Below are 14,988 nucleotides of genomic sequence, written 5' to 3'. Positions count from 1 at the left end.
TGCAGAGGTCAGGGGAGCAGAGTAGGCAGAGTGGAAGTTGCTGAGGCAACAGCGTTGGGTGCCCACCGTGTGCCTCCGCTTCCAGAGTAAGGACGCAGGGAAGAGTCATAAGAAAGGAAGATCTTAAATGCTCTCACCAGAAAAAAAAAAGACGTGCCAGGTGCTGCAGGTGTTAAGTGACACCAGTGTGTTTATCACTTCCCAGTGCATCATTTCTCAATATGTATCTAATCAACACATTGTACACCTTAAACTTACAGTGTCCATTATATTTCAACAAATGAAACTGGGGACAAAAAAAAAGAGGAAGCCCCTGGGCAAGGCAGGAGCGGAGTGAGTTCACAGGAAGGTAAGAGGGTTCTCAGAGCAGGTCATTCAGGCACTCACTCACTCACTCACTCACCAGCTCCTTCTCTGTTCATTCATTCACTCCTTTATCACACTGATTCATTAGCTCATTCACCTACTCACTCTCACATGCATCCTTTTACTCATTAATGTACTCGTCATTTATTTGGTACCTACCCGGAGCTGCAGGTACAGGGCTGGATCCCAGACATTGAGAGGGTGTGGAGAGGTCTGGTCCCTGCTCCCAAGGAGTACAGAACCTCACTGGCAGCCAAGTATGGGCGGATCAACACAACGCAAGATAATCAAGGTGTATTTATGATCAAACAGGACAGGGAGGTATTTCTTTACAACCCGCCATGGCCCTGTATACTTAAGGCAAGCGCAATGACGTCACTGGACACGATGATGAGAGCCTGAGGCTGCATCCCTCTAATGAGCACCTAGTGGGACTGGCCACCACGTCACCTCATGCTCACCCTTGGACACATGCACAGGGATGGGAAGCCCCAGGCCCAGCACAGAGCCTGGCACAGAGGAACTGCCCAGGGGATATTTTTATGTCTCAGAGGCAGAGGGTGGTGTGGCGGGTGGAAAGTGCGTAAGCCCCGGGTTCTAATTGCCTGGGTTTGCATCTCCACCACCACCCGGCTCTGTCGCTTTGCATGAGACATTTAGCATCTTTCTTGGTCACTCACGTTCCTCGTCTGAGACATGGGAAAAAGGACAGTCGTTACCTCATCGGTTTGGTGTCAGGATTCAATGGACCCTTAGCACAGTGGTTGACTCCAAGCAAGCGCTTAGTAACTGGTGGGAATTACTGCTTATGAAAGAACAGTAATGATTACTTTTATTAGGCTGTGCCTTCACTGTCAGATACTGTGCCAACAACTTTGCACGTGTCACCTGATTGAACCTGGTGACCAGTCCTCTGAACTGTCCCTTCTACAGGTGGGAAAACAGCCTCTGAATGTGATGGGAGCGGAGGGTGACCACGGCCCAGCACTATGTACTCAATACGGTTATGAGCTCTCAGGCAGTAAAGATGACAGGACCCACAGTTAGTAACATAGGGAGGTGTCTACCAAGTGAGGAGCAAAGTAAACTACGAAATAATATTAACAGCACGACCCCACTGTGTTTCTGGGAGGGGGTCGTTAAAACGTTAACAATGATGATCTCTGATTAGTGGGATGAGGAGTTCCTTTAAGTTTCCCTTTTTAACGTTTTGCTCTTTTCTGATTTTCCTCCAGTGGGGATATGAAAACCCACTCTTTCTGTAATTAAACTCACGTTTTAATGGTTTTAAATTTTTGTTTAAGAAAGTCCCCAATGTTCAACTTAGCTTTCCTGCACAGGAAGAAAGCAAAAAACAAAAGTATCCTCGCTGCTTTCAATTTTCCCTTTTTTTTCGGGGTGAGGGCAGTGCACGGAGGGTCGGTTTTCCCTTTAGACACAGGTCAGATCTTGGGGACTGAGGAGGAACCGTAAGATTTGTCATCACCCTGGAGTCAGGCGGATGCGGGTTTGCATTCCAACCTTAGCACCTGCCTGCTGTGTGACCCGCAACGCAAGCTACTAAATCTCTGTTTTGTCCTTCCTAAGAAGGAGGTGACACCCAGCTTATAGGATCGCCGTGAGGATTCAGACAGATGAGGCCCAAACAATCACGCCCTGCCTGGCATGTGGAGAACTCCCCACCACTGGTGACAAGAGTTATGACAACAGTAATTTATTTTGGTCAGAATGGAGTGCACGGCCTCATCACTGCTCAACTGACAGAGGCAACTGCCGGGGAGGGAGCGGGGTCTGGGGGGAGTGTCCTCCTCAGCCCCTGGAGTTCTTGGGCCACGGGCTGGCGCAGCCCACGGACCAGTTTCTTCAGAGGGAGGGGACCACTGGTGACCTGCCACATGGAGGATGTGTGTCTGTTTCCGGCAAGGGTCAAAAAAACTCATCTGTGGGGACGGCACAGGGAATAGCGTCAATACCGTTGCAGTGGCTATGTACAACGCTGGGGGGGGGGGGGGCACGGGGAGTACCAGGGGGACCCCTTTGTAAAGTAGGTGACTGTCTAATCCTATGCCGTATGCCCGAAACTAATACAAAACAATACTGAATGTAACGTGTGATTGAAAAGTAGAATTTAAATAAAAAATAAATAAATAAAATTCCAGAAACAAGTTGTTAAAAAAAATCAGTGACATGTAGTCACGCAGCTGGAAAGGTCAAGTTCGGGCTGCTTGTCACCGCCCAGACAATAAGCAGAGACAAGGCCTGGAGGTTCACGGGCGCTCGCTCCATCCAGACGGCCGGCACCATCGCTTCACCCCACTTCTCCCGGGGCCTCGCGCACCCTCTGTGTGCTCACCCCAGGCGGCACGGACTACAGCACAGACTGTCCCCGTCGCCGCTGTGGCTCTGAACTGTCACCTCTCCTGCAGCCTCCCCGGGAGGAGCCATTTCTGCCCGCACCCCCACGGCCCCAACCTCTCACCTAACCCCACCCCCCACCCCGTGTGGCTGTGTGCTGTAATCCCCGACCGAGAAGTCCTCTTACAGGAAAACACTGTAATCCGTGCTTGGTTAGATGACTGGAAGAATTGGTTTAAGGGACAAACCATAACAATGACACACACATACCATAAATGCAACATCAAAACACACTCGCTAGCCTCTGGGCCCCGAAGCAAGGCTACTTCATTGAGAAACCTGCAGTGGGGTTCTCCTTCCTTCTCCGTGCACGAAACCAACCCAGGAGTTTCGGTTTTTGGTTCGTTCGACGTGGAGTGAGAACCTAGACACTTTCAGTACGAGGGCAGAATCCTCAAGGACTTCCGCCCACGCTCCCCCCGCCCCCCCAAATCTTCCCGGCAGTCTTGTTCAGCAAATTCAGTAGCATTTTGAGGAGCCCGTGGCAACACACCTTCATCATTTCTCTCCCAAGTATTCGACTTAGTGTTACCAGATTCTTTCACTTTCCAATCACGTTTCATTGGCTAACCAAGTCACATCATTAGAGCGCAGGGCACAGCTGGCCATGAACGGGCTTGGGAATGCACACAAGTGACCCCCGGTGGGCAGGCCGACCGCTCTCGGCGGCAGGCAGCCGACGGGATGTTACAGAGGGAAGGGGAGGGTCCATGAAGGCTGTTCCCCAGCCCGGTTCGCTCCCACGTCCACCCCCAAGGTGTCCCCCCACGTTCCTGTGGTCCCAGTGAAGGCCTTAAAGGGCCGGACAGCGGACAGCATGAGGGCACGCCGCCGGGAAACCCCTTCGCCGTCCCACCCCTTCGCCGTCCCTGATGGCGCTGTCTCTTTGCGGAGGAGCTACAGGTGGAGTGAGGAATGCCAGGTCCTTAAAAAATCAAGAATGCATGAAACACCTTCGCGTGGGCAGCCCTTCGCTCGAAGGCGTGGGGAAGTCTCAGCCCTGTTCTCAAGATGATGTTCTACTTGGGAGTCGCATCAGGGAACAGCTACCGTGTTTGGAACCTCCCCAGGTGCCTCTTTCCTGCCTACGTGCGCTCATTCTGAGCCCGCGGGATTTGCTCGCGCGTGGTGCAGACCTCATTTCCGCAACTTCCTGAGGAGCTGTGTTGCTGCCAGCCCGTCTTCACCTGGGCAGACGGAGGCCCTGCGAGGCGGGGGCTGCACAGCTGGAGAAGGGCAGATCCGGGCAACGGCCTGCAGGGATTCGGTAAGGGGAGCGCTGAGCCTGGAGGATGACGTTTCGGAGTGTCCTCAAGGGTCTCCTCCCCATCTCCCAACCTCTCTCCCACAGAATTAAATGCCTTCTGGGCCCGAGCCCCCTGCTGCGCAGCCACAAACAAGGACAAAGACACGCACAGCAGGAGTTCTGAAAATCAGCCGTTTAATCTCTTTGAACCCAAGGAGTGGGGAAAGACCTAGAACATGTTTTTCCCTGGAGATTTTGTTGATAAGCCTATTGGGTTGGGGGTGTCCCTTCCATAGGAAACCGACAGTCCCCACGCCCTTGTGAGTTTGTTCCTTAAAAATGCATAGAAGTGGGTTGTTTTCAATTCCTGTGCACCCCGCACATTTCCCCGCCCTTCCCCGCCCACCCTCTGAAGGGGCTCTTTTCCATAACTGGGGGACAGAACGTAAAAAAATGTTTTAAAAATCCGCCTAAGTGGCCATAGACACCAGAAATAACCAAATGCGGTTGCCTACATCAGTCACCTCGAAGGCAAGTGGGGAAGCTCTTCCTCTTGGAATCCAGAGCCAAAGATCACAAATGGCAGAGACTTAAGCTATCGATATAGATACGTTAGCACTCCCTCTCCCGGACACGCCCCTTAATTACAAAAGTATGCAAACAATCTTGATATAAATGGAAAACAGGCAGCCGCGCTCCTCCCCGGGGCATGCCGAAAATTCCCCTCCCTCCCAGGACCGAAGGGGAAGGATGAGGGGGAGCAGAGGGGAGCCCGGAAGGTGGACGTCCAGACGGTGGGGGGAAGGTGGGGCTGCTTTGCGCCCCCCACCTAAGGCCTCGGGACGGACGGCCGCCGGCTGGGAGAGGCCGAGACATGATTAGTTCAGGGCTGCAGAGAGAGGTGCTCCCCGCGTGGGCTTCAGTGCCCAGACCCTGTCTGGTTCTCCGAGGGTGCCTTCCCAGGCACAACCAGCCCCCCGCCGAGAGGCGCTGCTGTCACAAGGCGCAGGGGCTGAGGCACATTGGCGGGGTGGGGGGGTGGGGGGCAGTTTGGAGGAACAAAGTGAACTGAGGAAGGGGACCCGCCACCCGCCCAGTGACCAACAACTGGGCATCTGCTTCTCGGGAGAAAAAGAAAGCAGGGGCTGGGGGCCTGGGCTCTGGGTCCAACAGGAAAGCAGGGGGCAGAGCGAGGTTTCACCTGGAGCGCCACATCCCGGGGGCTTGCCTGGGAAGTACCATCCTTTGTTGAAGGCGCCAGGTGGTGGTGGGGGTGGAGGGCAGTACCTTTAGGCAGCTTGGTCCAGGGCCGAGAGTCCAGGTCTGCGGGCTGGCTGCCCGGGGTGGGGGTCGGGAGCGGGGGAGGGAACCAAGTGATTAGTGTATCCCAATGGTGGAGGCTGCGAGATTGTCAAAGCCTGGCTGAGAACTGGTCCACGTGGATTCTGGGCTGGTCCCACAGGAGAGAAGGGACTACAGCCCTCCCAGGAGTGGTCCCCAATATCCCCAAGCACCCCTTGCCTGATGCTGGTCTTAGGGCTCCCCAGGGGAAGGGGCACCACGACTTCAGGCAGTGTAACTCGTCTCGAATTAAACACGGGGAATAGAGGTAGCTGCGAAACTGCGAGCCGCCCCTCCCTCTCCCTAACCCCCCCCCCTTTGGGATGCAGCCAGATCCTGGACCAGACAGAGGGCAGGAGGAGACAGGGTGCTGTGCGGGAGGCAGGGCAGGCGGGCCGCCTGGGCCCTGGGCCACGGGGCCGGGCAGGGGGTCAATGCATCTTGCCCAGCTGGATCTTCTTCCAGGCCTCCGAGGCTGTGAAGATGCACGAGTCGAGAATGCCGGCAACGGTGAAGGTCCCGCCAATGATGGCGCAGATCTGCAAGGGGGGAGGTCAGAGGTCAGCGCTGGAGGGAGTGCCAAACCAGCCCGCTCCCACATCACGGGGCCGTGAGCTCAGCAAGCCCCACCGCGTGCATGTGTGAGCTTGCGCTCTCTACCAGTGGGGTGGGTAGTCATCAAACGATCACACCAACACATGCAGAAGCACAACCAAGGCGAGCGCTACCGAGGAGAGAGGGGCCCGAGGTGCTACCAGACAGCTACCAGGGCAAAGCTCCTGAGGGCACTATTTTCTTCTGGGACCAGGTGGTTCACTGTGGGGCCGTCCTGTGCATCTGAGGGCGTGTGGCAGCATCCGGGGCCTCCCTCCATGAGACGCCCGAAGTCTCTACTCCTTGTTGTGAAAACCAGAACGACTCCAAACCTTGCCCAATGTCCCCTGGGGGCCACACTGGCTCCAGATTAAGAATCGCCGTGGCGGGGGATGACAATGAGTGTCACCTGGATGTCTGCACTCCGTAACTCCCCGCCACCTAATCACCACAGCAAAACACACAGCGCTGCCACCCTCCCTGCGCCAGCCACGGTCTGGGGTGCTTCACGCCTCCCCAACAAGGCAAGTAGGATTCCTACACCTGCTTTACAGCGGAGGAAACTGAGGCACAGAGACACTGAATCACGTGTCTAAGGCTACCGCAATCGGTGGCCGAGTTGGGGCACAAAATGTCCCGGGGTCTGCCCTCTGGACACGACACTACTGCTTCTCAGGCACCAAAATGCTCGCCCGGCCAAATCCCTCCCTCCGCGGTGAAGTTGTCCGAACTCCACGGGTGACGTGTCAAACCCGTGCTGTGTGTTACTCAGCGTGTTCTGACCCACCAATGAGTTCCTTTCTGGTGCCATAAAACAATCAAAGTATGAAAGGGTGAAAATAAAGGAAGTCCACGAGAGGTCTGCAAGGGACCCTGACAAGTATTTGCCACGTGAACACACTTCACGCTGTTTGTGAGAACCAATACCACCCACACCCGTGTACCCGGGAGGGAAGAACCTCTTCACTCCTGGCCCCGCGTGGCCCAGAGAGGGAAGTAACTTGCCCAGAGTCACACAGCCAAGTGTGCGGCAGAGCGAGTCTGCCTGCCTCCGGAGCGCTCACTAGTCCCCACATGAGACATTTAAGCACACTTAAATGACCTCAGGACTCAGAAGAAGCCATGTTGGGTGGACCCAGAGGGTCCCCAAGACCACCTTGAAGACACAACTGGGTGGCTGGCCAGCCACAACCCTGGGCCCCTGGAGGATTCTGGGAGAGGGCAGCGCCTAAATGGATCCTCTGGAGCCAAGGGGAGGTGGCCAGGAGACACAGCAGAGGCAAGAGGGAAGTGCGAATCGAACCAGCATTTATTTTTAAAGTGATATTTTCTGCGGGATGAGCTAAGCAGCGGCCCGTGAGGCCCAGGGCAGACAGAGCTGGTCTGTACGGATGGGCTGTAAGTGGAGCAGCTGGCGTTCCAGTAATAACAGCCCGAGCAACCGGAGCAGCCCCCCGGGGAGTGGAGAGGCTGGGGGCGCTGGAGGGATTATGCTGAAGTGCTTTCAGCGGGCAAGGCCTCTCCCCGCCGGCCTCGGAGCATGACGAAGGGGCACTTTTCAAGGGAGATGACGGCAGGGGAGCCGGTTTATTTCGGTAGAGCGGCTCAGATGATGGGAGATTTTATACCACAAAATGCTTTTAGAGCTTGGATCAGAGGATAGGAAAATGTGACTTCAGTGCAATGGAGCAAATAATGAAAAAATAAAAAATAACCACACACACACACAGACCTATATTCATCTGCACACCCTAGAGCCTGAGCACGCCCGTGACTCACACACCCAGCCGGCACCCAGTCCACGGGGCTGGCCCACAGCAGGAGACGGCACACGCATGGGGGTGGCACGGGAGAACAGGGGTGGGGAAACTGAGGCCCTGAAGTGAGCCCCGTGCGAACCCACTGGTGTCCCCCAGCTCAGCAGCACGTCCCCCACCATCCCACATCTGTGGAAGGTGCTCGCCACCGGGCGACTGAAGACAGGAGGCTGACACCTTTTCTGGGGGGTGAGGCTCAAAAGCCGAAGGAAATCTAGCAGCCCGCCTGACCTGCCGTGGCCCCTGCCCTCCTCACTGTGTCCACAGGCCTCCCTGACTCGCTCGAGAGGAGGTGACTGGCGTGAGCGGGGCTGTGAGTGGGGGGCCTGGGTGCTCTCAGGCCAGGCGGCCCCTGGGTGCTGACATATGGGTGGTCACAGAAACCACATCTAGACTGGTCAGGTGGCCACGCATGGCCAGGTACGTGCCGAGAAGCATTTGTGATGGACAGCATGCGTTAGGAGCAAAGCACCTGGGTCACAGGCAGTGCCGCTTCTTTGGCCCACCTCGGCCCTCTTGCCAAAACTCTCCTTGACCCAGAAGCCCGAGGGCCAGAAGACAGCAGAAGTGCCCGACACGCAGTAGGCACTCAGGACAGGTTCCCCGAGGCGGTAAAGGAGTGCTTCAGTGTGAGAGTAAATGGACACACGAATGAACGAGTGAGTGACTTGCTCGGGAAAGCAGCAGAATTCCATCCCAAGGCAGGGGGGGGCGGGGTGCGAAGGTGACTCACTCACAGGGTGTTGGCCAGGAGCAGCCCCCCGCCCCACTGCGTGCCCTTGCATCCCCCTGGCTCCCTGGACCTCAGTTTCCCACTTTCACAAACAGGGAGGCTAATCCTTGCTGGTCGGGACAGCTGTGGGGTCCATGAGAGTGTCCGTGACCCTTGCCCACCTGCTCCCCAGGTCCCTCACCATTGCTATACTTTGCGCCTCCCGACCAGGCCCAGGCAGTGGGACAACCTGCATGTGTGTGCGGGGGGGGGGGGGGGGGGAGGGGAGGGTGGTGGCAGGGGGGAGGCGTGAAGGAACAGGGCCCCCAGAGCCAGCCCGTGCCACCCTCCTCCGGTCAGCAGCCCCAGCTCCAGACTCGAAAACAAGGACAATTCGACACCCAGGCCCCAGTGGGCCTGAGACTTCAAGCACTTTCCTCTGCCTTCGGTGGCAGCGGCTGTCAATAACGCCCCTTTGTTCTTCCGCGGGCCCTCCTCCCTGCGGTCTGCCGGCTCCCCGACCTCCTCCTCCTCTGGCTGGGATGAAGTCAGCTGTCTACCTCGAAAGGAAGGGGTGTGTGTGTGTGTGTGTTTCCCTTACGTCTTAATTATGGCTCCCGATTCCGTGTAATACGGAAAGGGCCCGTTCCGACCGCACTGGCAGGAGAGCTGAATCCCTCCGTTGTCCCACCGGCGTCAGCCCTTCCCCAGGGCGAGCGGTGAGCAACTATGACGGACACGCCACAGGGGGCGGGGGGCATGGCGGGCTCCGGAGCACCCACTCCCAGGGTCAGATCCCCGCCCTGTGACTCTGGCCAGGAAAACCAGTGTACCTCTCTGAGCCTCAGTTTCTCGCATCTGTAAAATGGGGCTGGCCGTGGGGGCCGAGATGCCCCCCCCCCCCACCGTCTGGCTGCCCGATGTGCTAAGTGCCAGGAGCTGGTCATCCCCCTTCCCCATCCAGGCGGCGGCATCGCTAGCAGCGCTTGTGGAAAAGCACAGTGCGAGGAAATGAATAATGAATCTGAGAGCCGTGGGGCTGGCTGGCGGCAGACAGGCTGGAGCCGAGGATGAGGACACGGAGCCCAGCCTGGCAGAGGTGGGGGCCCTGTCGGAGGGGAAGCTGATGACTGGGCCCTGGCCGGGTTGGGGGCGGGGATGCAGGTCCCCACCCAGAGGTGTGCCACCTGCCAGACCGCCCGTACCTACCCCTCTAGTGCAGGGGACTGGGGGGACAGAGTCCTCCCCTTGCCATGTTCATCCTGGCTGCAGCTGAAAAATACCAGCCTCCCCTCGGAAAAAACCCACCTCGGTTGAGCACCTACTATGTGCCAGGCCTCAGAGGGCACTTCCCTCTGCCTTCTCATACGGTCTTTGCAAGTGCTCGGGGAAATGGGTGACCCCCATCCCACGGATGGGGACACAGAGGCTCAGTGTTCCCACAGAGGCTCAGAGAGGGGTGACTTGCCCAAGGTCACACAGCCACGACGTAGGGCGACAAGAACCCAGGTCTGGGAGGCTGGCTGCAAAGGGCCTGCTTCTTCCGGTTAGCGCACCCCGCTTCACCCCACCCTGCAGGGTACCCTCGGCCCCCACCCCCACCCCCCTGCATGCACAGATGGCTCCATTACATTGTGCTTTCTCCATTCTGTCTTCAAACGTCCTGAAGTGAGGAGTCCCCCGCAGCCAAGTCTGTGAGGTAAGAAGCTGTGTGGCTGTGACAATAAGTGTAGGGAGCCCGCCGCACCCCGATCTCCCTCGCGTGCGTCAGAACCTGCCTGCGCAAGGCTTCCGATGACGCACCTGTGCGCACGCGCAGTCGGCGCAATCTGTCCCCGGGACGCAGGCTCCTGGAAGACCTCGCTCTGCTGACCCATCGTCGGGAAGGGTCTGAACTGAAGTTTTCGAGTCCTGAAGTTGAGGATGCGAGTAAACATCCTCGCATGTTTTCTGCACTGACTGCAGCTCCCCCCCCCTGCCCCCTGCCCCCCAGACTAACTGAATAACTGAGCTGCTAATTGGGACTTGTGCCGTTCCTCAGACAACGGAAACTGTCTTGGGGGCGGACCAAAGTGGACACCCCTCCCTCTGCTTGCTCATCCTTTGACACTATCACCCGCCTACGCTGCCTGGCGCAGACTTGGAGACCAGAGGCGACAGGACCCAGCCCTGCCCTCCTGGACCTCCCAGTCCCCCGTGAAAAGAGAACCGAACCGTGAGAAGGCGGCTGCGCAGCTACAAAGCGCCCTGCCCCCAGCCCCCACAGACTCTGCAGGTAAAACCCGCTCAGGTTTGTCCTCTCAACTCTCGCGGCCGCCTCCCTCCCCTCGCCGCAGGCCTGCCAGAGCGGGCTCCTCCGTGGGGCCCAAACACGTGGGCGGAAGGTAGCCAGACAAGGAGAAGAAAACGCACAAACCGTAGGTTTGGAGAGTTTGCTTTTTTTTTATGGTTTGCACATGCGTGACTGTACTTTTATTGCAAGTGCTCACAGCACCACCTGGTTTCCCGCTGCGATACGACTGTTTCCTGATTCCCGGGGTGGACGTCACTGTAGCAAATGACCCTGGTATCCTCCCAATGGCCCCGTGGCTTCTGGGAGCTCTGTGGCTGCAACGCCCTTCAGGGAGGGGAGCTTTGGGGTCAAGTTCCAGCCTTGCCGTTTACTGGCTGTGTGACCTTGGATGCGTTTCTTGACCTCTCTGGGCCTCCATGCCTCATGTATAAAGTAGGAATGAACCAAAACAGGAAGAAAATAGGAACAGAGGGTCCCAGGGGCAGGGGGTGGACAGGTTAAAGCAGATAACTCTAAAATGACCTGGCACACAGTAGGTGTGCACTAGGCGTAGCTGTATCATCGCTTCCTCATGCAGCCGCCCCTCGCATGTTTCTGAGCCCCAAAGTGCCGGCTGGGCTCTGTGGTCTATGCCGGGGACAGAGCAGTGAACCGGGCCTGGTGGCTCTGAGGCGCAGTCTGGAGTCTGGGGGATCATCTCCCTGGCGAGAAGCAGCTCTGGGGTAGCACAGAGTCTGAGCCCAACTCGGCTGCTCCTGCTGCCCACCGGGAGCGGTCAGTGCCAGCCAGGACTTTCTGGTCCGAGGCAAAAACAGCCGCGGCCATACCGGCAGCTCAGTTTGGCATTCTGTGGCTTCTGGCTGTCCCCCCCAAACAGGATAAAACCCACAAGGAAGGCGCTGTGACGGGAAGCCACCGATCTGCCACCGTGACCCACTTGATGGGAATCTCAAAAGGGGCTTCAGCAAGTGGCAGGGGACAAATGTGCATGTGTGGGAGGGGGTACTTTCAAGGGGGTCACCAGCACGTTGTCAAAAACACCATCTGTCTATTCCCTTAGTGGTGGAATTTTCTGGAGGGGCAGTAAGCGGAGATCCGAGCAAGGTGCCCAGGTGGGTGAGAGGGAGGAGCCCTGGGCAGTCTGGTGGGGGCTGGGGGACTGGGCGGGGGTTGGGGTGGGGGAGAAGCCCTCCTCTGTTCAGGCTCCAGAGGAGGCGCCAGGTACCAAATACTTAGAATTGCACTGGGGAGGCCCTGGCTGCCTCTCCCCGCACGCCCACGGCCGCGCCCGCCACCGGCTGTACCCACGCCTCATTCCAGCCCGCCCGCAGCTGCCCCGGCAGCCGCCCCATGACGGCATCCCGGCCTAAGCCCCCTCTTCAGCAGCCTCTCTGAGGAGCTATTTGCAGAGGCCCCCCTTGGGGTCCGGGGGCTTCGCACGCAAGTGTTTGATTTTAAAAAGAGAGGAAGAGGGGTCCCAGCAGGTGCCCGCACTTCCCCAGTCGCCCCACCCTGCCCCACCCCTGCTGGTGGTCTGTGGGCTGTGTGCCTGCGTGCGAACGTCATCCCCACATCTGCTGTCCCGTGACGAGGGCCATGGAAGCTCCACAATGACGCCATCTGCCAGGGACAGCCAGCTGGCGCGGGGCTGACCCCTGGTTGCTATGGCAACCAAGATGGCGTCACGGAGGCGGGCAGGTTGGGGGGTGGCCCTTCAGAAAACCCAGCAGGCTAAGGATATCGGCAGGCTCCCCGCAGCGCCCCCCTCTCACTTAGGTGGAGGTGGGCAGAGTAGAGATGGAGCGGAGATGGAGGAGAGGCTGAGGGCCAGAGTCGGGGAGGCAGTGGGCCTCTGGGTGACGAAGCTCCTGCCCTGTGCCCTCTTGGGACGCCCAGCTCTCGGGAGTCCGTCCCCACGGAGGGAGGCTGCCCGGCTCTCACAAGACATGCTGCGTCAGGAGCCCCTGCACACACCGCTCCCTCTGCTTGCACTCTCTCTCCGTCGCTCGGTCCAGAAAACGCCTCCCCGTCCTCCCAGACCCATCTCAGGTTTTCCTTCTCAGAGCTTCCCAAACAGAGGGGACTGTGCCCGCCTCTGGGTCCCCTTTCACGGCGCCTGGTGCCCAGCTCCACCGGCACCCCCGCGGGAGGAGCCTGCATCTCTCCGGGTGCTCACCCACCCGCTGCCGGGGAGCCGGCTGAGAGCAGCGATAGTGTCTAATTCTTCCACCCTGTCGCCCAGCCAGGGCCCGGCACGCGGAAAATTCTAGCAAAGGCTAAATGAATACATGACGTCGCTTCACTGCTCAGCCATTTGCCAAGGGTTTCAACCCTCAGAGCCTCGGCCGCCGGCGTGGCAGAAGCGAACGGGAAGGGGTGTGAGGGTCCTTCCCAATCCCACCGCGTGGCATGGGCCCAGGGCTGACAAGGCCACCCCTGCCCGGGGGCGCCTGCTGCACCTCAGCTTCTAATTCTGGGCACACGGTCACAGGGCGGGGCTACGCCTCGGCGCCAAGACCCACGGGAGGGAGATCGTCGACTGTTTCGCTCTCTCACAGGTGAGGAGATGCAGGCCTGGTCGTGGACATTGGGCCTTTCTGCCTCTTGGCACCCGCTCCGCCCTCTGCCGGTAACTGGCCCCTGATTCTTCCTTGGCAGCCTTTGTCCTGGGGGTCTGAGCAGGGCCAGCCGCCTGGCGCACTCCATTCCTTCTCCAGGCCGCAAGGACGGCAAGGGACCCGAGCCGGGCCAGTGACGGCACTCGCCTAGGCAGGACTCAGGGTGGAATTACTGAGAAAGGGGCATTTCCTGTCGGTAAATTCAATTTGAAATGAAGCCGGTGTGGAGGAACACAGGTTGAAGAAAGACCTGTTGTAGACAATGTTTGTGCCTGGATCCAGCCATGCCTGAAGCCTATACCCCTCCAAGCAGGTCGATGTGGGGTCTGTCTCATCTGTAACAGCGTCCCGACTAGTGCAAATCTAGTCAGCACCAGAAATGAAAGTGCCAGGACCGGATCCTGAATCGTATTAAAAGCAAGAAGAGGCACAGAAGCGTAGGGGCTGTAAGGCCTCAGTTTGTCCCCTCTGTGATATGGGGATAATCACCCCTCTCTTCACCTCAGCCGACTCCGGTACCAAACACCCGAGGGCCTCTCGGCGGAAGCAGGGCCCCGTGACCCTGCTCTTCTGGCCTCGGGGACATGGTGAAAGGGAGGCCAGGGAGCTGTGGACACAGACAGACCGTGAGGACCCAAGAGAAAGGACGGGAGCTTGAAGCTGCCCTGCAGAAGACTGGCCTGGGCAGAGAACTCGAGAGAGAGAGAGACGGGGCAGGAGGGAAAGAGAGAGAAAACCTGACCATATCGGCAGCTCCAGGGGGTGGGGGGAAAGCAGACTCGGGGGACAAGGGAGGCCATTCTTTCCTGCAAGATTCACACAGAACAGGGTCCACCCTGCTGGGAATAATTTCCACGGAACGGAGAAGCTGGAGAAAACCATGCGCAACTGATTGAGCCACAGGCAGACCTGCTACAGAAATGAACTGAGGGGCATTCCCCTCTGGAAAAAGCTTTCTTGATGAAACGCCATCGACCCTGACGTACCTCTGGTGACGCGTCTGCACGCCCCTGGGATCAAAGACCCCTGCCCCCCACCATATACAACGTGAACCCCCAGCCTTCAAGGACTGGCAGGAGCCCGCCGCGGGCGCCCCACCCACTCACCGTGGTGATGAACCTGTACAGAGGCTGCCGTCTCTCCGTGTACTTGACCGTGATGGGGCTGAGGTCGTATCGGAACCAGATGGCAGGGATGATGCGGCCCGTGTGGCTGTAGGCGACGTACTCCTGGGGCGGAGGGAGAGCGGGGGAGGCAGGAATGTGAGATGCGGGCACACAGACCGCATCTCACGGCGGGTGGGGGCTGGCAGATGGAGGGCCCCCCTGTAGCCCACGAGGATGGGCTTTCCTGCCCCCCCCCCTCCGGGGAGCCGGCCCCGCCAGCCCCTCCTCTCACACCCTTCCTCCAGAGGCTCGGCCATCAGTGCGTGGACAGGCAATATGGCTGGGGGCGTTTTGACCCTTTCGGCTGCCTGGAAACTGCATATGTTGATTCCGGAAGCAGCACCAGAATCAAAATACGAATCGGAGTGCCGAGATGGAAAAGGACAGTGCGACCTGGGCTCAGTGTGAATCAAGGCCTGG

The 14,988-nt window shown here is 58.4% G+C and overlaps 1 protein-coding gene across 3 annotated transcripts in view; it reads right to left on the bottom strand.

The window, feature by feature from the left end:
• Window positions 1-4,205: 4,205 nt before the first annotated feature.
• ERGIC1 (endoplasmic reticulum-golgi intermediate compartment 1) overlaps window positions 4,206-14,988 on the bottom strand; it is an 80,155-nt gene continuing 69,372 nt past the window's right edge. For all 3 annotated transcript variants that reach the window (XM_028528715.2, XM_036014527.1, XM_036014528.1), the window contains 2 exons: window positions 14,509-14,631; window positions 4,206-5,907 (listed from right to left, as the gene is read on the bottom strand). In XM_028528715.2, the coding sequence (XP_028384516.2) occupies window positions 5,800-5,907; window positions 14,509-14,631 (231 nt within the window). In that variant the 3' untranslated portion in view covers window positions 4,206-5,799. The remainder of the gene's footprint in view (window positions 5,908-14,508; window positions 14,632-14,988) is intronic.

The sequence above is a fragment of the Phyllostomus discolor genome, chromosome 13 (genome assembly GCF_004126475.2).
Source record: "Phyllostomus discolor isolate MPI-MPIP mPhyDis1 chromosome 13, mPhyDis1.pri.v3, whole genome shotgun sequence".
Lineage (NCBI taxonomy): Eukaryota > Metazoa > Chordata > Mammalia > Chiroptera > Phyllostomidae > Phyllostomus > Phyllostomus discolor.
This window is presented reverse-complemented; position numbering and strand designations above follow the sequence as displayed.